Source organism: Amphiprion ocellaris, chromosome 13 (assembly GCF_022539595.1).
Source record: "Amphiprion ocellaris isolate individual 3 ecotype Okinawa chromosome 13, ASM2253959v1, whole genome shotgun sequence".
NCBI lineage: Eukaryota > Metazoa > Chordata > Actinopteri > Pomacentridae > Amphiprion > Amphiprion ocellaris.
The window spans coordinates 25,112,128-25,135,029 of NC_072778.1; the positions used below are offsets into that span (position 1 = coordinate 25,112,128).

At 42.5% G+C, this 22,902-nt stretch overlaps 1 protein-coding gene across 2 annotated transcripts; it reads right to left on the reverse strand.

Annotated features, from left to right (window-relative positions):
- Nucleotides 1–6,916: 6,916 nt before the first annotated feature.
- Nucleotides 6,917–22,354, reverse strand: rnf130 (ring finger protein 130). 2 transcript variants are annotated; one of them, XM_023263335.3, is made up of 10 exons: nucleotides 22,052–22,353; nucleotides 21,480–21,845; nucleotides 20,279–20,582; nucleotides 16,756–16,947; nucleotides 15,100–15,350; nucleotides 11,554–11,625; nucleotides 11,337–11,419; nucleotides 10,828–10,924; nucleotides 10,554–10,740; nucleotides 6,917–9,545 (listed from the first exon to the last, which is right to left on the reverse strand). In XM_023263335.3, exons 3-10 carry the CDS (start codon nucleotides 20,550–20,552, stop codon nucleotides 9,433–9,435), a joined length of 1,269 nt encoding a protein of 422 aa, XP_023119103.1. In that variant the 5' UTR covers nucleotides 20,553–20,582; nucleotides 21,480–21,845; nucleotides 22,052–22,353; the 3' UTR covers nucleotides 6,917–9,432. The 2 variants fall into 2 exon arrangements, with proteins under 2 accessions (XP_023119103.1, XP_054872525.1); XM_055016550.1 differs by lacking the exon at nucleotides 21,480–21,845 and having other exon boundaries at nucleotides 22,052–22,354.
- Between the last annotated feature and the right edge of the window lie 548 nt (nucleotides 22,355–22,902).

Here is a 22,902-nt window from a genome sequence, read left to right on the forward strand (position 1 = left end):
CAGCCACTGATGCTGATGTTGTAAAGTCTTATAGCAGATGGGATAAAGGACCTGTGATAGCGCTCCTTCTTGCAGGGTGGATGTCTCAGTCTGCTGCTGAAGGAGCTGCTTAAAGACCCCACAGTGTCATGCAGTGGGTGAGAGGGATTGTCCATGATGGATGTGAGCTTTGCCAACATCCTCCTCTCACCCACCTCCTCTATGGAGTCCAGGGAACAGTCCAGGACAGAACCAGTCCTCCTGACCAGTCTGTTTAGTCTCTTTCTGTCCCTTTCAGTGCTGCCTGCTCCCCAGCAGACCACTGCATAGAAGATAGCAGATACTACTGTAGCAGTGTATATGTGATAATTCCACTTGCTGCAATTTGGTTGTATTTAATGTTATTGGCCCAATAGCGCCCTTTCTGGAGCTGTGGTGTGCAACTGGCGTTGGTGGCACACTGTCAGTTTATGAGAGGGGTGCACGATGTAGGTCAGAGAGCACAGCACGGAATCATAAATGGTTTCTTTTGTGTTGTCCTTTTGTTTATTTTATAAGCACATGTGCAGTATGATCTATCTAGATGTTGAATGGAGTGTGTTCACATGTATTTGGTGTTTTTGTGTGTTTGGACAGGTGATTGGGGAGTTTGAAACACTCCATGAGCTAGCTATGTAGCGAACATTAACTTAATGAATGTGCTCTTTTCTTTAGCGTGCTGTGCATGAGATGACCGAGTCACTGACCAGAGGTTTCTGTATCTTATCAGAAGAAATGGCACAAAAGGAGACGTCTCAGCCTTCCGACTTATTTATTAAAAAATAACACAACGCAGAGTCGAGGGGTTTGAACCAGCCGGTGATGGAGTGTTACTGTGCATGGTTACATTGGTGCCGGCCCGTTACCCACTACTCTATATATTATATATACTCGACATTTTAGTCCTGATTCCATTTTCTGTTTGATGCAAGAAATCACTTTTGTTTTTTTTTTGTTTTTTTTTCATGAGAGACTAAGTGGGATTTGCCACAGTGTATTCCTTTATTACTGAGGAAATCTGACCTCTTTGCCAAATTTATTGTCTTGCTTCTTAGTTTATCTGTTTTTCTTGGCTTAATTAGGATTCCAGACATGGAAAGTAGCCCAGTTTTTGGTAGAGGGAGGGGTTCTGTGAGTTTCACCCCAATACCATCACTTGGAAGGGGCAGAGCAAGAGTTTTGTTTTCCCCGGTTTCATAGTTGCCCCCGTTCATAGTGCTGAGACTATATTGGATATTTGGAATGCAAAATCTCAGAACACCGAAAACATTATCAGGAAGTCTTCCCCGACAATAAATTGCTGCCAAAACATCATTTTCTGGAACATTATCCAGAAATGATTAAATGATTTGGCCCCCTTGTAGCATTATGGACCCTACGATTCGAGGCCAAAAACAGCTTCTGTAAGCAGATTGTTAGGCATACAAAGAACTTCAGAAACATAGTTTTGTCATTGGCAAAAAAACATCAGTTGATGGTGGGCTATGAAATGTTCATACCTAACAGTGAGAAATCTTCCTTGGAGGTAGCACATGCCTCAAAAGTCCCCATAGATGTCCTAAATGAGGATGTTGTGAATATTCTCTCTCAGAAGTACCCTGGAGTAACTGCTGTAAACCTTGCCCATAGTGTCACTATTAATGGCATAAACTACAAAAAGGGCATGATAGTTGTGCATGGATCATGTGGGGGTCTGCCAGATTTTTCTGAAATTATTCAGCTATGTATTGTACGAGATGGTTTGAGTCTCATCATTAGAAAATTGTGCTCATGGTATAGGGAACACTACAGAGCCTACGAGTTGCATCCAACAAGAGAGCTGGCATTGGTGGATTTGGAGGAGCTTGCTGACCATTAGCCTTTGGCTGACTACAAAGTTGGAGCCATACGATTGGTGACCTTAAAAAGATTTGTGCTTGTGACAGGTAATTTGTTATTTTTTAACAGTATGACAGTTTGCTAAGTATCAGTATTCTGTGTGAAAAATCCTACTGCAAATACTGAAATTGTTAACAGGAAACCCAAATAAACCATAGCTTGGCACTGAAAGAAACTGACAAAATTATCACATATTTGGTTTAATGTCTAGGGAAAAACTTTCTGTTCACTCATCAATCTGTGTTAACAGAAAGGTGTGTATGTTACCTGGTTGCTGTCAAACATCATCATCCACACAAACAACTGGCATATTTAATTCAAATATTGCAAAATGAGTCATAACATTCTTCCATTTGAGTCCTGCCCATTTCAAGGCAGCAAGGAGAACACAGATAAGAACAGTACAGACAGAATTCTGACTTGTGTAATAATACAAACTTTTCTAACCCTGACAATAAATTAACGGGGCATCTCAAAACATTACAAAAGTAAATTTTTTTCTGTGATTTGATTCAAAAAGTAATACTTCAATATATTCAAGATTCTTTAAAGTGAAATAATTCAAACCATTAAAAACAATAAATCTTAATGATTATGGCTTACCGCTCCTGAAAAATCAAAAATCCAGTATCTGAAAATATTAAAATATGTAAGACAAATACTAAAAAAGGATTTATTGTACAGAAATGTCAACGTCCTGTAACGTATGTTAATTTATGGTCTAAGTACTTGGTTGGGGCTCCTTTTTGCACAAACTCCTGCATCAGTGGGGCGTGTCATGGAGACAATCCGCCTGTACCATTACCGAGATGTTATGGAAGCAGAATTTTGTTGGTCTGGTGTTTTGTCATCTTCTTGACAATACACAGATTATGTATGAACATACTTTACAGAAGTTTGACATCTATGTAATATAAATTCTCATAATCCTTTGGTTTTACATAATTAACATTTTAATATACTGGATTAAGTTTGTTTTTTTAATAAAATCATGACATTTTTATTTATTATATACACGTGTGTAGGGTCACATAAGCTGGTTGAGAAAATGGGTTTTCAATGCCTTAATCAATGCATTAATTGGTGACTTATTTTGGCCCCCATGTTAAGTATGTGTTACATGTAGACTGTTCAGGCTCAATTAAGCATTTTGGGCCATTTTATGAATAGATTGTTTTGTAGAGAGTGACGCATTGAGTCATTGCAGAAAATGTTGTGATCACCAGAGCATTGCCATTCTTAAAGAAATTTGTTTTTCTTCTCAGAGTGAATACAAGATGAGTGCAACCCTAAGAGTCATACTTGGAGTAGACAACACATCCAAACTGACTCTTCCCACTGGAATACCGTATTCAATGGAGGACCTGAAGCAAGAGATTACTAGACAAATTAACTTGTCAGGAAATTTCAGACTATAGTACAGAGACAAAGACTTTGACAATGAGTTTGTGAACTTATCAACTACTGCAGAACTTGCAGACAAGAGCACCATTAAAATAATTTACATGCCCGGTGGGTCAGGCACTAGTCCTCACCGTAGTGCTCCACATCAAAGATTAGATTTTGATTCCTCTTCTTCATCGTTGGCAGACACAGACATACTTTCTTCCCCTGAATCAACATCTTCAGGGTCGTCCTTTAGGTCTCAGCTATGGCCTCAAACCTTCCCAATACCTCAGTTCAGTTATGAGGTAGAGGTTCAGCTGGAGAAGGCCAATCATGCCTTTCATAACAGCGGCACTTTTCTGAATCCAAGCACCAAACTCAAATCTGATATCTTAGAGGGTTTGGCATCAGAAATGATCAAATACAAAATGTATTCCTTGAATGAAGACTTTGATCATGTGGCTCTGGCTCTAATAACAAAACATCCATGTTTAAAGGAGCAAGGGTCAGTCTCAGGTCATTACGGGTGGAAAATAAGCCTGAAGTACAAAATGGCCAGCTACCGCACTAGACTGCGGAACATTGGGTGTCCAGAATTAAGCATAAATGCTGCCAAAGAAAAACGTGGGACAACATGCAAAGGTCCCAACCAAGTGAAGAAGCCACGGAAAGCAGAGGTCAATTACTGTCCTGATTATCCCATAGGGGAAACAAAAGCATGTCTTGAGTTGGAAAGACAAACCCTGTTGTTGGAGGTAAAGAAAAAGAACCAACCACTGATCAAGGCTAAAATGGAAAGAACTTTTGCCTACAGGAGACAGGAAATCATTCAGGACATGCCCTTCATCACCGAGTTCCGAGACAGATGGCCAGCTCTGTTTTCTGAGAGCGAGATAATGTAACCATGTGTATTTCATATATGTTATATGCTTATACATGTAGCAGTCAATAATTTCATTTGAAAGTCTTGCTAGCCCCTATAAATAAGAATAAATGATTCCCCCATGCACTGCATTAGGTATTGTGTATAACACCACTTTTCAGCTGGAAATTTAATTATGCATCTGTCTCATTGTGTTTAGATAAATGCAGAATTCACCCACATCAGCACTGTTCCCCTGCTGTCCAGATTCATGTCCAAACTGGATCATTACTCAAACCAATTGATGAAGGTGTTTAGAAAGAAGGGTGGAGCAGCAGGGCACAAAATAAGCATGATGGTGGCAGCCATGGACAAGGTAGGGTGTTCTATGAAATGGTTTTGTGTGGCCACTTGCCAATGTGCCTGCATCTTTATCACTCTTTCTATCATATCTGCATGTCACTATAAATTTGTGCTTGTTTGTTTCCCTGATTCTTTTTGGGTAGTGTACTTGTTCTTGTGTGGGTAATGGAAATATGGTATATTTTTTTTATTATGTGTAGATCCTGAAGGTTTGTTTGCCCCCCACAGAATCCTACTGTTGAAACACGACAGGAATGTGTCCTCAAAGCACTTTGTGTGTACCTCAATGAAAATCCAGAAAATTTCATAAAGGACTATGTGGTAAGTTGCACTATACAGTATGAACCATAGCCCAACAAATACCTTTTGTCTGAGTTGAGGAAATTGTTATGGTATCTTTTACGATTTTGTTAAAATTATCCTTTTGTGCCTCACTATGGACTTTGATGTTTTTTTATTTTCTTGATCATTTAAGCTGTGTTTATGCATATGGTATCAAATTCTCTTATGGTATTCCTTTTAACATATATATATTCTTTATTTTAACCAATCACTTAATAATATACTGTAATAAGGTCAATAATATACTGTATATACAAAATTGGTCCTCTGAAGCTATTAGGGACAAAAATGATCCCATTTAAACCCATTATGACTAAATTGTGTTGTTTAAGATTAATTGATACTGATTGCAACATGTGGCAGTCCAATTTCTCTTCAACACATTTTCATTAATGCTTTATTCTAATCTCATTTTGAGGTTGTTGAACCTGGTCCAATGAGAGCAATGGAGGAAAAGGTCATGGAAAGCTATGTTATCCGACATGAGGGAGCAGAGCCCACAGTATGATGAGGATGTTGGCATCATAATTGAGGGAGTTGAAGTGTTGCAGGATCTGAGAGATGTGGCAAATGGGTGTGCAGTCCTGTTTGGCCTCGTCTACACTTTAAATCTCACCTCCCCCAAAGACCTGAGATACACGTTTGAATTGTTTCAAAAAGTTTTAATGGATTTGGATGGCAACAGACTTTCCACAAAGGTGCAGGTCCTCAAGAACCGATTACATGAGTAATCCCACCTGCAGTACACAACTGACTGAAGTCACTATTGCCTTTAAAACTGAAAAAACTCTACTGGCACTAATAGTGCGTCTGTACCCTGCAACAGTGTGTCTGCACGTTGGGATGCATTTTTTTTTTTTTTTTTTATAAACCTGTATTTTCCTAAGCAGAGAATTTGTTCTTCCCCCTGCCTCTCTCCCAGGAAACAATTTATATAATTTTTATTTTTATATATATATATATATATATATATATATATATATATATATATATATATATATATATCTCATATACAAAAAGAAAGACCATAAAATCACCAGATGCAAAAATGACACGAGACACAAAATGACTACAAAGAAAGACAAAATGATTCAAAACAACCATAAAAGTATCAAAATGGCTACACAGGCACAAAACAAAGTGAAACAAAATGACTGAAAATGAGACAGAACACTATAAAACAAACAGAAAGCGACTCAGAGGGCACAAACCAACCAGAAAAAGAAACAGACCAAAAAAGACGCAAAATGACTGTAAAGACACAAAATGAGTATCAAATGATCACAAAGAGACACAAAATGACTGCAAAGAGACACAAAATGACCATGTTCACGATGACTGCAGACAGGGCGAGTTGGATAGATGACTGAAGCTGAAGCCTGCTGAGAATTTGAGAAATAAAGTGAGGCTGCACCTTAGAGCCAATAAAGACACTTTAATGACACAATGCTGAGGCAGTAAAGACACAGTGAACTAAAAGCATCACACATCCTCCTTCATCATCAGCACCATGACACACAGACAAGGACAGACAGACAGAGCATCCTGCAGGACGTCCTCAGGTCACTTCAGAGATAATATTGATCCATCGGTCAGGTTATAGATTGTATAATGCTGTTTAAATACTGATTATTATTACACGCTGAGTAATTCAGAAGCTGTTTAATACACTTTAAAGGAGCAGTCCTTCACTTCAAGAAATCCTCAGAGTCTCTGCTACACAAACACGTTAGCAGCTGTTAGCATGTTAGCAGCTGCCTGCTGACTTTACATGATTTGATGTATTAACGTGACTGACAGACATCCACGTGCCAGTGTAAAATGTTCACTGCCTGAGTTTAACCTAAAGACAAACATGACAGTGACGTTTGATGTCCACCCGCTTTGACACTGTGCTGAGCTAGGCTAACAGTTTCTCTCTGCTCCCAGTCACTGTGCTAAGCTAGGCTAATCACATCACTTCACTGACTGTGATCACACTGAAATCCCTTTTTAATCTGACTGTAGAGCAGAGAACATGTCAGTCATTCCATTTAGACCAATCAGTCCTCACCTCTAAATCACCTGTTTTTTTTTAATCTGTTCTAACTTATAGATTTAATGAAGCCATGCAAAAAAATACCTTCATGTTGGGTAAGCTTTTGGAATTGCAGTCCCTTGAAGTACGTAGAGGTAGGTCAAAATTTCACTTTTTTCCCGAGCATCATAACTTCATCAGTACAACAAATAGATGCATGAAACTTTGAGGGCTGAAAAACACGTTTGAGCTCTGATAAACGTGCAACCTAATTACCTTTACATCAACTCCAGATGTCACAATTTAAATAAATCAGATTTTTGGTAATTTTCTCTATAGCCAACTTTGAGCATCAGTATCATGGGATGTATCATAGTTTCAACAGCAGTGTAATGTCTGTAATATACAGCCATAGAAACTGGACCAAACACAGATTTTGCCTTTAGATTGTGACACCTGGAGTGGATGTAAAATTGATTTGGTTAGTTTTTAACAGAGCTGAAACACGTTTTTCAGCTGTAAAAAAAAACTGTCTATCTTCTGGACTTATTGAGGTATGAGGGCTAAAAAACTATGGAAACTGTGTGAAATTTGGACCCACCTCTATGTACTGTAAGGGCCTGTAACTCCAGCTATTGTAAGACGCCACACACACACACACACACCATAATATGAAAGTAAAACTTTGCGTGGCTTCATTAGATATACTGAAGTTACTATCAATAAAAAGCCAGCTGATTTTGGAGGAGGTCAGGGGTACTTTTTCCAGATCTGGTTGATTTGAAATGCAATAATGCAGAAGGGTTCACGGAGGAACCCAACAATACAGAGAACAGACAGCAGGAGGTTCACTGAAATGTTGGACTGTTCCTCTGAATCTAATGTCTCTTCTTCTACAGAGAAACTTGATTTTTTGCTACAGGGAGATAACACTGTTATAGTTCACTGTTATAGTTCACAGGATCCGAGTCCAGAATCTCCTCTGGTTTGGGTTCCAGTCTGATGACAAAGACACAGAACCAGCTCACTGAGTATTTACAGACAAGGAGCTCTGATCCAGTCCAGGAACTTGTTCATAATGTAATCCTCATCCGGCCCACCAGGAGGCCCAGAGTTATGACAGAACATCAGAAAACACAGATTCAGCATTCAGGTTCTCTGGGTCTGCTCTGGTTCTGGTCGGGCTGCTGGCAAGTCCATATTGGTTCAGGTCCAACAGTCTTGGGTGCAAATTGTTCAGCCTGTTATCCAGGAATATGAGAATCCATTAAAAACCTCAGAAACCATTTCAAGACCCTTTGTAGGAAACTGAAGGATTTTTGAGAACACAAAAGCTTTTTTTAAGACCTCAGAAATGCTTCCCATGGGACCTTTTAATTGGGCTTAGAGACTTTTTCAGGAACACAAAACCTCCTGTAAGACTTTAAGAACCTTTCCATGAACCTTTCTAGGCACTCAGGAAGTTTTCCAAGAACATTTTTAGGAACTTGTTTTTTCTTTAAAACTCAAGAACCTTTTTAAGACTTCAAAAATATTTCCAGAACCTTTTCCACTCAGGAACTTTTCCAGAAACCCAGGCACCTTTTAATTTATTTATTCAACAACCTCTTTAGGAAATCAGGAACTTTTTAAGAAACCCTTCCCACAAACCCTGTATGATTTTCAGGGGCCAAGAAACATTTCTAGGAGAACTCAGATACTTTTTCCAGACCACAGGAACCTTTTTAGGCACTCACGATTATTCCTGGGAACCATTTCAGGATCTCAAGAACTTTTCCAACAGCAAATTCACCACCAAAGAGCCCTTTAGGATCCAAAACACTTGAGGTAACCATTTTAGCAGCATGGGAATTTTTCCAGAAAACCATTATGGCATTTCAAATGGCCTTACAGACTGACAAACTGCAGTGGGAACCCATGAAACTCTTTCATGTTCTCTGGAACTGACAGACCAACTATTTTATGGTTCAGAACATTTAGGGGAAGCCTTTTAGGAACCCAGGAACTTTAAGAAATTCAGTACTCTTTTAAGACTCTTGAATGAAATTCAAAAGTTTTCCCCAATTGTTTTAGTTGGCCAGGAACCTTTGACAGAACTCTTTGAGGAAAACAGGAACTATTCAAGGAATCCAGGAACCTTTTTCCAGGAACACAAGAGCACTTTTAAGGATTTTAGAACTTTTCTCAAAGCTCTGGACCTCCACAATAACATTACTTCCAGTTATACCACAGAATCAGAGTTCAGGTTTCAGTTCTGGAGTTAAGTTCTCTGGATTATTCGTTTAGAATGGCCCAAGTACCGGTTCCAGTTTCTCCAGTTTTTGTCAACCGGAAAATAAAAACATGAGTGACAAAAATGGCCTAAACTGAGACCAGGATCCAGACCAGGATCAGTTTAGTCTAAAGAAAGTCTGATGGAATAAATGATGGTTAAATGTCTGCCCTGGTCATCCCTATCAGACCCCCCAGCAGACAACAAAGACTCCCTGCATCCATAGAAGGTCATCCGTCCATCAGCAGGTGGACTGTTGTTGATGCTAGGGGGTCATAACCATGGCGACGGGCCTCAGGACTTATTGTCGTCGTAGAGGTCAAGTGAAGCCTGGATGTCCGGCAGCTCCACCTCACAGACAACGCTGCGAGGAGACATCGAGTTTCTATTGAAGAAGTGACCGCCGCCTGGTGAGACAGAAAAACACAAACATGACATTTAAGACAACAGTGAAAGACACTTTTCCACATAGTTAGGGTCAGTACCAGGATCAGGATCTGGGATAAGACCATGATCAGGATCAGAATCAGTACCAGGATCAGTATCTGAGTCTGTATCAGGGTCAGTACAAGGATCAGGATCAGTACTAGCATCAGGATCAGGATCAGGGTCATGGTCAGTATAACGATTAGTACAAGCGAGATCAGGGTCAGTACTAGGAACAGTATCAAGATCCGGGTCAACACCAGAGTCAGTATGAGTACCAGAGTCAGTGTCAGGGTCAGTACCAGAGTAAGTATCAGTATCAGATTAAGTATGAGGGTTGGGATTAGGATCAACACTAGTACTAGGATCAGTACCAGAATCAAGGTCAGCATCAGTATCAGTATAAGGATCAAAATAAGTACTAGAGTCAGTACTAGAGTCAGTATTAGAATCAGGATCAGTATCAGGATCAGTACCAAGAACGGGGTCAGTAACAAAGTCCGTATCAGTCTCAAGGATAGTACCAGGATCATGGTCAGTACCAGGGTCATGATCAGTGCCAGGATCAGGATCAAAACCAGTACCAGTTCCAGGATTAGGGTCGGTACCAGAGTCAGTAACAGAATCAGGATCAGTATCGGGATCAGGGTCTGTGTCAGTTTCAGTATCAGGATCAAGATCAGGAACAGTATCACGGTGAGTACTGGGGTCAGTGCCAGGATCAAGGTTGCTCTAAAGTTGCCCTTCGTCGGTATAAAGTTACCCAAAACCGTTATAAAGTTGCCCTACATGAGTATGAAGTTGCTCTACATCTTTATAAAGTTGCTCTACATCTGAGAAAAGCTGCTCTGCATCAGTGAAAAGTTGCTCTACATCAATTTAAATTAGTCTGTAAAGAGAATAAAGTTGACTGTAGTGTTTAGAAGCAGCTGATGTATGACTAGATCTGCTGACAGTGTTGTGTCTATTGTGTCATGCTGCGTTCTTACTGGTCACAGCGATGGTGATGTCAGCAGGTGTTCTGGGCGTGGCCTCAGGGTGGGGGGGGCTGAGCGGCTCCAGGCTGATTGATGGCTGGTTGCTGTCACCCAGGGGCGCCCTCTGGCTGCCAGATGCCTGACTGACACCCAGACGCTCCACATCCAATACCACGCTGTCCACACAAGGAAGACTGGTCTGAGGAAGGAGGGGATGGAGACAGTCACTATCAGAGGTCATGAAGACACACCTGGTCTGCTGCTGATGATGTCAGCGATGACTCACCATGATTCCCAGAGCTTTGAGGATGTTCAGTTTGCACATTGGACAGGTGCAGTGTTCGTTCAGCCAGGGGTCCACACACACTTTATGGAAGACGTGTCTGCAGGGGACACAGGGGGGTTAACACTGAACCACTGGGACAGACAGACAGACAGACAGATGGAGGGCAAACAGAAAGAGAAGCAGAGAGAGACGATGGAGGAATGACAGACAGACAGAGCAAGACAGAGAAATGGAGGACTGAGAGACAAAGAGAGAAAGACAGAGATAGACAGATGGATAGAAAGAAAGATGGACAACAGACAGAGAGACAGGGACAGAAAAATGGAAGACAGAGAAAGAGAGATAGCTAGACGTAAAGACTGACAAAGTGATGGAAGACAAACAGATGGACAGAAATAGAAAGATGGAAGACAGACAGAAAGACAAACAAACAGAAAGACAGACAGAGAAATGGAGGACAGATGGACGGACGGAGAGAGGTCATAATGTTCTGAGCGGTGCAGACTCACTTGCAGGGCAGGATTCGGACCACATCATTCAGCTGGTATGCTTCAATACACACAGCACAGTGGTTGAAGTCTGGATCAGTTTCCTACAACACGAACACACACGTGCACATACAGACACACAAGACAGACAACATGTTAAACTTACAACTTCATTCTGTACAAAAAATGATTGTGTTGGTTCTGAGCCTCTGTGGTTCTGGTTCTGGTGGAGGCTCACCTTGTCTCCTTTCTTCACCGTCCTTGTGGTCAACTTCCCGATAGCCTTCTTTGCTGCATCGCCGAGACGACGCTGAAGAAAGACGAGACAGACAGAGACATTTTAACGAGTTTTTTCAACACAGCTTTCTGTTCATGTTTCTGTTTCAGATCCTCTGAAGCAGCTGGAAGGTTAGAAAGTGGTAGGAGGTCAGAAACACACAGATCAATTCAAAACAGCACCAGGAGCCTGAAAGAGGTTTCACAGCTGGACCTCAGAGGGGGAAAGTGAGCTGAAAGGGTTTCTGGGTTCTGATGACTTTCAGAGACAGAACTTGGAAGTAGTTGGATAAGAAGGTGTTTGTTTGGATAAGTGATTTAAATGCTTGCTGCCCAGCTCTTGTATCCTGGAAGGTTTCTGGATATCACTGACTTAGCTGCCCTGTCTCTTTGGCACAGGCTTACTGCCCTAATGTCTGCCCACAAACAGTGTAACTGCGTCTGATAGCTCTGCCCACAATGAAACACCTGAACAGCTATGGGTGGATAACAGAGATAAAACTAGTACAGACAAATGAGTCATTATTAATCTAATGTGATTTAATGTTATTGTTGTGACATCATGTGATAAATCAGGGCACAGGTAAACAGCGATTTACAGGTTCACCTGACTGAGCCTGACCTTCAGCAGCTGCAGCACCTGAATGCAGCATGCTTCATATCTCACCTTCAGGTGTTCCAGCATCACTCAGTCTCTGTGCAGTTTCAGCTGCTCTTCAACTGCTACCTGTCACATTAAATAAACCATATTTCGGCAGATGGTTTCCATGGTGATGATTTAACAACGTTGACGTTTTCAGCCGATGGCTGCAGGGAGGTGAAAGGAAGGTTGTAGTGCAGCAGATGGAGGGAAGAGAGTCCTCAGAGGAGGATCTGATTACACTAGGGGGGAGCTCATTAAATATTCATGACTCATCAGAGGGGGGTGGGGGCGGTAACATTTACTGATATCACTTGATCGAACAACACAGTCAGAGGTCACAAGTTTTACACTTTCCCATGAAAAGATATGGGTTTTCTGCTATATTTAGCATTGTAACTTTTGTTCCAAATTAGTCTCCATAAATAATAATACTGTACTTCATATTTATTACAGTCAGGTAGAGTAGCATTTTCTATCATTGTTTTCAAGTTTTACTCCTTAATATCTTAATTTGTAAGGTAAATTCACATCTTAAATGACAATTACAGGATCTCCACCTCGATATTTACACTTAAATTAATTTGTAATCTTTTTTTTCTGCTAGAAAGTACTTTGGTACAGCAGCTGTTGCTTTAAAAACCCTTAGGGACTGTAATGTCATGGTCTTCATGGAAACATGGCTAAACAACGGAGTACCAGACAATGCTACCGAGCTAGCCGGTTGGCAGATAGAACAGCAGATGACTCCGGTACCAGAGTCCATCATATTGATACCTACACTTCTCTGTGCTGGACTATATCAACACCACCATTGACAGTGTAAAGGCTGCAGGTCCAGATGGCATCCCTGGTTGCATGGTTAGAGCATGTGCAGAACGGCTCACAGGGGTTTTTAATGGACATTTTCAACCTGTCCCTCACCCAAACAGCTGGGCCACCATGTTTCAAATCCACCTCCATTGTTCCAGTGCCGAAACACTCCAGTCCGACGTGCCTGAATGACTACCGCCCTGTATTACTCACACCCATCCTTATGAAGTGCTTCAAGCGACTGGTCCTACCACACCTCAAGAACTGCCTCCCACCGACACTGGACCTGTAGCAGTTTGCCTATCGCAGCAAAAGAAGTGCAGAGGATGCAGTCTCCACTGCACTTCACTCTGTGCTCACACATCTGGACAACAACGACACGCAAATGCTGTTTGTTGATTTAGCTCAGCGTTCTACACCATCATCCTCTCCAAGTTAATCTCGAAACTTGGAGGATCTGGGTATTAACAGCTCCCTCTGCCCCTGGATAATAGACCTTCTCACCAACAGACCTTCTCACCAACAGACCTCAGCATGTTAGGTCAGAACACACCAGCTCCACCACCATCACACTCAACACAGGTGTACCACAATCCATTCCTCTGCTCCCTCTTCATCCACGACTGCAGGCCTGTGCATGGAACCAACTCCATCATCAAATTTGCGGACGACACAACGGTGATTGGTCTCATTAGCAACAACGATGGGACAGCCTACAGAGAGGAGGGTGAACATCTGGCCACCTCATGCGCTGATAATAACCTGCTTCTTAATACCAGCAAGAAAGAGCTCATTGTGGACTTCAGGAAGAAGAGAGGAAGCACACACAACCCCATTCATATTAACAGAATGGCTGTCGAATGTGTCCAGCTTCAGGTTCTGGGGACCCACATCACAGAGGACCTCTCCTGGTCCACCAACACCACCAGCCTGGTCAAGAAGGCTCACCAATGCATCTTTTTCCTGAGGACACTGAAGAGCTACCACCTGTCTTCAGCTATAGTAGTGAACTTCTACCGCTGTGCGATTGAGAGCATCCTGACCAGCTGTGTCTCAGCCTGGTAAGGGAACTGCTCTGTAACAGACCACAAGGCACTACAGCAGGTGGTGGGTTAATCGCTCAGCGCATTGCAGGGACTCTACTTCCAGCCATTGAGGACGTCCAGTGGAAACGCTGTCTGCGTTGAGCTTGCAGCATCCTTAAAAACTCCTCCCACCCTAACCACAGACTGTTTGCTCCATTTCCCTCCATGAGGCGCTTCAGGAGTGTCCGATCCAGGAAAAGCAGACTGAGGAAAAGCTTCTTCCCCAGACCTGTCTCCCTACTGAACTCTGCCCCCTGCTGATCCCCTTGCCCCTACACATCACTACACATCCCTTCATCCCTGCCCTGGTTTTACACACACACCATCCCTCACACATCTGTATAATATGTCCATAGCACTTAAATCTGTACAGTATGTTCATGTCAACCTTAAGATGTTATCTTCTTGTATAATTTGTCCATAATCTGCACAATATGTCTATATCATTCATATATATTCTTATATCTATATCTTATGTCCTTTAGCATAGCATGTACATCGCACCTGTACAGTATATTTATAGCACCCCAATAATCTGTATGTTAAGTCTGTATTCATTCATATATCCCACAAATATATATATATATATATATATATATATATATATATATATATATATATATCCCTATACTATGTCTATTGGCATAGTATGTTCATTGCAGAAACTGTATGTTACAATCTGTAAATATGTGCATAGCATCTCAGCATCTCAATATTTACTGAATTATGTTCAAAACAAACCATTTGTATTTCATGGTTATAATATATCAAGTTTCATTCATCCTGTATATTTCTGTACATTTTGTAAATCTTGCACTTGCTGCTTATTGCACTTCTGGTTAAATGATAAACTGCATTTTGTTACCTGTACTTGTACATGTGTAATAAAGTTGAATCTAATCTAATCTCAAATGTGTTGTACAAATCATAGCAACTTGACCGCCCGTTAGCCCGCATGCTAGCACGCTACCTGGCTGCGGTCGCGGGCGCTGGTGTAGCGGATCTTCTGGATGAAGTAGAAAATGAGCCAGGCTGACGAGATGATCATGAGGACGATGAAGGAGATGGAGACGAAGACCAGCGAGCCTCGGTTGATGTTTTTGGTGGGACCACGTTGACCCACCACCACAGAGACCAGGACCGTCAGGTTCCGCTCCAGGTGAGCCAGGATCTCCTTACCGTATGCCTCGGTGATCATCACTGCCACCGTGTCACCAGTGCCTGCAGACAGGATCAGGACCAGAACAGAACCACACGTCTGTTCATGTCACATCAAACATCAGATGACAAGTATAAATCTGATTAACATGAATTACGTTTCACCATGCTGAATGTATCTCCAACACCCTGCTCCTCTGTTCAGTTTTAGATTCATGCTGCGTTTATTTTATTCATCCAGGATGTTTGATTTTCCTCTCAGTCTCTCTTGCTGTGTCCTCTCTGCTCTGTGGAAACACTGCCTTCACTTCATCTGAAAACTAACAGCTGAGTCCCTCATGAAGCATCAGTCATGCTGAACATGTTCAGAATCTGGTGAGAGTAAACGCTTTATTTTCAGATCACTTTCAAGTGAGCTGTGTAGAATCAAGTGATTCTGACTAAATATTATGTGAAGCTTGTTTTCTTGAATATTTCTTTTGTTTCCACATTTCCTGACTGATAGCTATATTTCTGTTTGTTCACATTTCTGTAGGTCTGTTGTTTGTGCTCTCTGACATTCAGCATCTCTCTCTCTCTCTCACGCACGCACGCACACACACGCACGCACGCACGCGCACACACACACACACACACACACACACACACAGTGTGAGGACACAGTGACCTCATCAATTAATGACACGATCTATATTTAGGATCGACATCAATCATCAGGAAGTCACTGCTGCACACCTTCATCCTGCAAATCATCAATAAAACATAAAATACAACAACAAACAAATAAACAACTAAACCTTCTCATGACTGTCTGATTTCGACTGATTGATTGGTCTGATTGCAATGATTCTTAGTTAATTGATCAGACTCATTCTGATTGTAATTTGATCAGTCTCACTGTGATTATTGTTAATTCTTGTATCAGTATGATTGGGAAAGCTGTTAACTGATTTATCAATCTGATTGTGATTACTGTTAATTAATTGATCAGTCTGGTTGTGATTATTGATAATTAATTGATCAGTCTGGTTGTGAATATTGTTCACTGATTGATCATTCTGATTGTGATTATTGTTAAATGACTGATGGGTCTGATTGTGATTACTGTAAATTGATTATTAAGTCTTATTATCCCTACCACCCATGACTTGCAGCTCCACTGCGGTTGCTTCATATGTAAACACCCTGAGACTGACAGTAAACTCAAACAGGAACAACTTCTGTTTGTCATGATGATGAACCTGATGATGTCACAAGACAATTAGTTGAACCTTTAAGTGGAGAAGAAGATCTCCTGCAGACAGACATCTCACTCTGATCAGAAAAAAGTGTGAACTGTTCAGGTGGAGGGTTATTCTGGAGGGTTGTCTGTATTTTAGGGAGAACGTTTGATGAAGTTGCTGCTGTGTGACATCATACTAACAGAAATGAAGGTGAACTGTGTGTCCTGTTTGTCAGGGACTCTGACCTTCGTGTCCCATCTTGACGGTCTTGTCGGTGGAGTTGTTGTAGATGAGGACGGCCGTGGCGTTGTAGGCGGCCGCCTTCAGGATCTTCTCTTTGAAGGTGCAGTTGCCTCTCTGCAGAAGCGCCACCCAGTGGACGCTCCGGGGAGGAACCAGGAAACGAGTGCTGGGGTCGCAGCCCTGTCGGTCCACCACTAAGGACACACAGTATTACCATGGTTACTGCTGGGTCACCTCCTCATCAGACTTCATCCAACGTCAGTCGACCGATCGATCGGCAGAAAATCTATCAGCAGCTTGAGCACAAACTCAGTCATTAAACTGCTGATCAGACAGAACAGTGTTAGCTTGTACTTTGTATGTATCATCTATCTTATCATGCATGTATCTAATTGTGTGATATGTTCCTTGTTCCACCACCCCACCACCCCTTCTGTCCCTCTCAACCCGCCGGCCAGCAGCAGTTGGGTCCCCCCAAATACAGAGCTGGGTTCTGCTCAAGGTTTCTTCCCGTTAAAAGGGAGTTTTTTTCTTGCCACTGTCACCTTAGGGCTGCTCTGGAGGTTCAGGCATATTGGTTCTGTAAAGCGTTTTGAGACAATTTGACCTGTAACTGGCACTATATAAATAAAATTGAATTGACTTGAACAGGACAGTTCCGTTATTTAACCAAACTGTCATCAGAGCTGCACCGATTGATCACAAAACAACGACTTCCACCAATGAATAATCAATCAGCAGTTTCAGTCAACAAGTAAAACTTTGGACAGTTATTCATCAACACAGTGTGAATGGTTTGTGTCCACAGCAGCGTTTTTGGACGTTTGATGGACGTACAACTGGGTGATGTCAAAGAAGATGATTGACAGGTGCTCTCTAACTGTAAAACCCTACAGGCCCCGCCTCAAACAACAATGCGCGATCACACCTGATTGGACAAACACTTTGTTCTTGGGCTTATTTCAAACCCGCATGGTGGCTTGTTTGGAACCGTTTGGTTATGAAACAGTTCACCAAAATGTTTTCAGAAAACATTTGAGGAGCTGATGCTCTTTGGACTTCATATGGAGAGTTGACCTCACCAGATTCCAAACACAAATACCACACTTGAAATGAACTCCAGACCTTTTATCTGCTCCTTGGAAATGAAATAATGAGGGAATAACACACACCTGGACATGGAACAGCTGAGCAGACAATTGTCCAATTAGTTCCCTTAAAAAAGTGGAGGACATCTAAAATATGTTGTAATTCCTACAGCGTTCACCTGATTTGGATGGAAATACCCTCAAATTGAAGCTGAAAGTCTGTTCTTCAAACACATCTGGATCGTTTCATCTCAACACTCAGGACTCTGAACCTGAATCTGAGCACAGTGCAGCTTCTTCCTGGTCATCCTCCATCTTCCTCCAGGTTTTACTGTTTTTATTTCACAGTTTTTAAGCAAATAATATTTTTCTTACCTGCATTTATTTCAATTTCTGGAAGTAAATTTGTGTTTTTATTGTTGTGTACACAGTAAATTATTACCTGTTGACAAATAAAGAGCTTAAATTCAAAGTAAACCTTTTTTTCTGCTGCTCTTTGTAAAAACGTGGCTAAAAATGATCAATCATACAGACTGAAATAAAAGGTTTCATGGAGCTGCTGGTGGAACGGAGTGATGAAGATCAGAGGGAACCTCCTCAGTCTCAAGTCCTGCTTCACGTTAGCTGCAGTCTGAATGCGAGGCTGCTGTGCAGAAACAAAGCGACTGCTGCCCTTTAAGAGTCTTTTAACAGGAAAGTGAGCCGAGTCACTTTTCTCTCTGCAGTTCAATCTGCTGACAGCTGCTGCTCTCTGAACCTTCCTGATGTTCTTTGTTTCACTGACTTTAGTTCTTCTTCTGCAACTGTTTTCTCTCAGCCTCCTGCTGCTGGTTAAACACTCTGACTCACTTTTCTATGGATTTTATTTGGACTGCTCTTTGTTTTACAGGAAACTCTTACAGAAGATTTCCTTTATCATGTGATTATTGTTTGGTTAGCTGCTCCTCCTCTTCATCACTTGTATCTATATTTGCTGATCTGCATCTCTGTGCAAACTGAAAATCCGCTGTAGTTATTTCAAAATACTCACTCAGCTACAAGCTGCAGCTGTAATCCAGTTATGTACTCGAGTACTTCTATTTACTTCCACCACACAGTAACTGTCCATAAACTTCTGCACCATCGGGTGATTTTAGTCTCAGTTAAAAAAGCTTTTTCTTATTCAAAGTCTCACTTTACACCTCATTTCAAAGGAACTCATCACTTCACTTCACAAATGATGTGGATGAAGGAGAATGTTCAGATTTGATAACATGGGAGAGCTTTACAGCCTGCTGAGGACGGACGTCCTCTGAAATCTCAACATCTACGACCTCCAGCTGCGGAGGAAGATCATGTGATCTGGCCGAGAGCTCAGTGTCCTTGTGAGGACGTTGAGTGCAGCTTCAGGTTTCAGTCAGCTGAGCAGCTTTCATCTGACGTGAAGTTAAAGGAGCAGACTGCAGAGTCTTCACACGCTAACGCCACTGTTTCAGTATTGATTATTGATTTCCTGGATGAATTTTTGCTTTATTTCACTGTGATGTCAGAAAACACTGCAGACTGGGATATTTCCTGTCAAACTCTGACTTGATCATCTAAATGTTGCTGCTTCACTTTGTGGAAATTCATCAACTGATTGACCGTCTGATTGTTTCCGTGCAAGCAGATATTTACACAGAAAACATGTCCAGTCCTCCCCCTGAACCCCTCATAATCAGCTGACTTTTTATCTGCAATAACCTCAGTGGATTTAATGAAGCAAACTACATACTCTACCTGAAAACTACAATGACAAAGTTGTTCTGTGATGTCAGGTGTGTCCTCAGGTGGATACTTTAAAGTCAGGTACACTCCTGTACAGGTGGCTGCAACCAAAACTGATTTACTGAGCCATTCCGTGCATACATGGACTTCTATCCATCTATTATCTATACTTCGCTCAATCCTCTGTAGGGTCATGGGGGGCTGGAGTCTATCCCAGCTGACTTAAGGCAAAAGCAGGGGACACCTGGACAGATAACAGTCTATCACAGGGCTACACAGCAAGACAAACAATCACACTCACATTCACACCTACAGACAATTTAGAATCACCAGTTAACCTCAGCATGTTTCTGGACTGTGGGAGGAAGCTGGAGAACCTTGAGAAAACCCACGCATGCACAGATTCCAGACCCAGGAACCAGGGTTCTTCTAGCAGTCAGAAGAAGTGCTAACCACGGAGCCACCCTACGGCCCTGAACTTAGACCTGCATGGGTTAAACCTTTGAGACAACATACGGTACTGGCAGGAACAACCAGGTAGCCCAACCATGCAGCGGCATTCAGCTGCTTCATCAGGTGTGTGTTGTGATGTCAGGTGTGTCCTCAGGTGTGTGTTGTGGTGTCAGGTGTGTCCTCAGGTGTGTGGTGAGACGTCAGGTGTGTCCTCAGGTGTGTGCTCTGATGTCAGTACCTCCGTGATGTGGTGCAGGTGCGATGACGACGCCCCTGGTGTCCATCTTTGGGGAGTTCTGTCCATACGTCCCCTCGTCGCTGCTCATCATGTGGATGGTGTTTCCTCGTCCGTCCAACACCGTGGCGTTCACCGTGGCGCCCACATACTCCTCTGACACCATGGTCCTGTCAGAGCGGGCTGCCGAAACAGAGCGGGCTGGAACCAGAACCAGGACCAGGACCAGGATCAGGACCGACAGGACAGGGAGCCGGGTCCACCTCGGGGGCGTCATGTCGTTGTCTCAGTCCTCGTCACATCCAAACTGTCGGGGAGGAAAAATAACGTCCTTCAGACCAACAACACCCTCATCCTGTCCTCCTGAGGACAGCAGCATCCTGCTGTCTCACTCTTGTCCTCCACATGTCCTCACAGACTGTCCTTCAACTCAGCTCATTTACCAAATAGGATGTCTTTCACTCAGTATGTCATTATGTCTCCATCTTTAACATTTCATTGTCTGTCTTTATAATTCTGCTTTCATGTCACTTTTGGTGTAAACGTGGTAAATATGTGGTCAAACCCTTTCAAATGTCCTTTACGTCCTCTATATGTCCACCAAATGTATGCTCATGTCACTTTATCCTAAAAATCTCTACTATGTGTCAACGTCTGTCATTGAGAAGACATTTTTGCCCCGTTATGTCCTCTGTGTCCTCCAGTTGTCTCCTGTATGTCTCTTTATGTCCCCCAACTTTTTCCATAGTCTGAAAAAACTGTCCTTAAAAGATGTCTCTATGTCTCTGTCTTCCACTGGTCAGAATGTCTTCTCCAACATATCAGTGTCTGTCCTCACTGTCTCTAATTGCTCAAGTCAGTTTAAATCCCTCCAAACTATTTTTTGTCTCCTACCGGAAAATGTCCAACCTTGTCTGTGAATGTCCCAGTGTTTTCATTTCCAAAGGCCCTCTCATGGCCTTTCTGTTGTCTTTAAAAGACTTTTCTATAACTGTCCTCCACCTTATTGTCCTGTTTTATCTATAAATGTCTTTGTGTGTCCCCTAGTGGTCACCTTTATGTCTCCCTTTGTCCTAAAATGTCTTACTTTCTCTTTGTCCTCCAATTGTTCTTTCATTTCTCAATATTTTGAATTTCTAATGTCTGTTTATGTCCTTGAAAGCCTGTCTTTATGTCCTGAAAAAATTGTTTCTGTGTCTCCCACCTCAAAATGTCCTGCTTTGTCCCTCAGTGACTTCTGTATGTCCTCCGGGTGTTTTATATCCTTCAGATGTTTTATTTGTCTCCGTATGTCCTCCAGATATTTCATTAATTTCTGTATATGTTCCAAATGTGTTGTTTCTGTATGTCCTCCAGATGTTTTATTTGTCTCTGTACGTCTTCCAGATGTTTTATTTGTCTCTGTACGTCTTCCAGATGTTTTATTTGTCTCTGTACATCCTCCCGATGTTTTGTCCCATTATGTCCTCCAGATGCTTTTGTCTCTGTGCCTCCTCCAGAGGTTGTACAGGAAACCCTGTTTATGTCCACGCAATGTCTCGTCTTTCGTGCAGCTGTCCCTGGGTTCAGTCTGTCAGGTGGAGGACAGACAGCATAAGGACAGGAGGACAAACAATGGGGCAGACAGACGGACATGATGAGGGCAGACAGAAGGACGGACGGTGAGGACCGACAGGAGGACAAACAGTGGGACAGACAGGAGGACAGGCATGAAGGCAGACGGTGAGGACACGGATCGTCCTCTACAGGCCCGCAGCCTCGGCTGGTTGAACTCACCTTCCATTCAGAACTCCGTAGAGAAAAAGCAGGATTTAAGGCGCAGCGCTGAATGCAGCAGTGACTCAGTGTTTCCCCGCCGTGAGGAGCAGCGCTGCTGCCGCTCCGTCCCGCTGTGTCTCACCGTCTGTAGGCAGACAGACAGCCGCGCTCCCGGTACTCCCACCCCGACGCCTCGGCCGACGCTGATCCGCCGGGTGTCCGGCGGGCTCCGGTGTGTGCTCGGCGGCCGGGTCGGCCCGGTGCTCCGTGTTTTCCTCCAGTTAGGTTCTCGGTTCGAGCTGCGGAGGCTCGAGCCCCGTCTCCGTCTCTCGGTTTGGGACGCACTGCGCAGGCGCACATCCACGGCACGGGGAGGCGGCAGACGGGGAGCATGTGAGAGTTGAATGTTTTGCAGCTCACAAGAAAACATCAGAGCAACGTTTTGACTACAATTCAGAGTCCCAGATGTTGACTCCTGAATGTGTCTCCTCTCCTCCGTCTCCTCAGATTCACAGATTGATCAGCTGCTCGGTGAACAAACGTTGGTTCTAGTCTCTGTGGAATGAAATCTAATGAACTTTACTGGAACATCTGTATGGAAACACATTTTATAATGCTGCCTGTAGATACACTGATGATGATGATGATGATGATGATGATTGTGGTAATGATGTTTGTGGTGATGAAGATGATTATGGTGATGATGAGATGATGATGATGATGATGATGATGATGATGAAAATAGTGGTGGTGATGATGAAGATGATAATGATGACTTTAGAATGTGTTTAATGTACAAATGTTCTGGTAAAGTTCAGTTTAAAGTTAATTCAGTCAACATCTTGGACCCTGAATTGTCGTCAAAATGT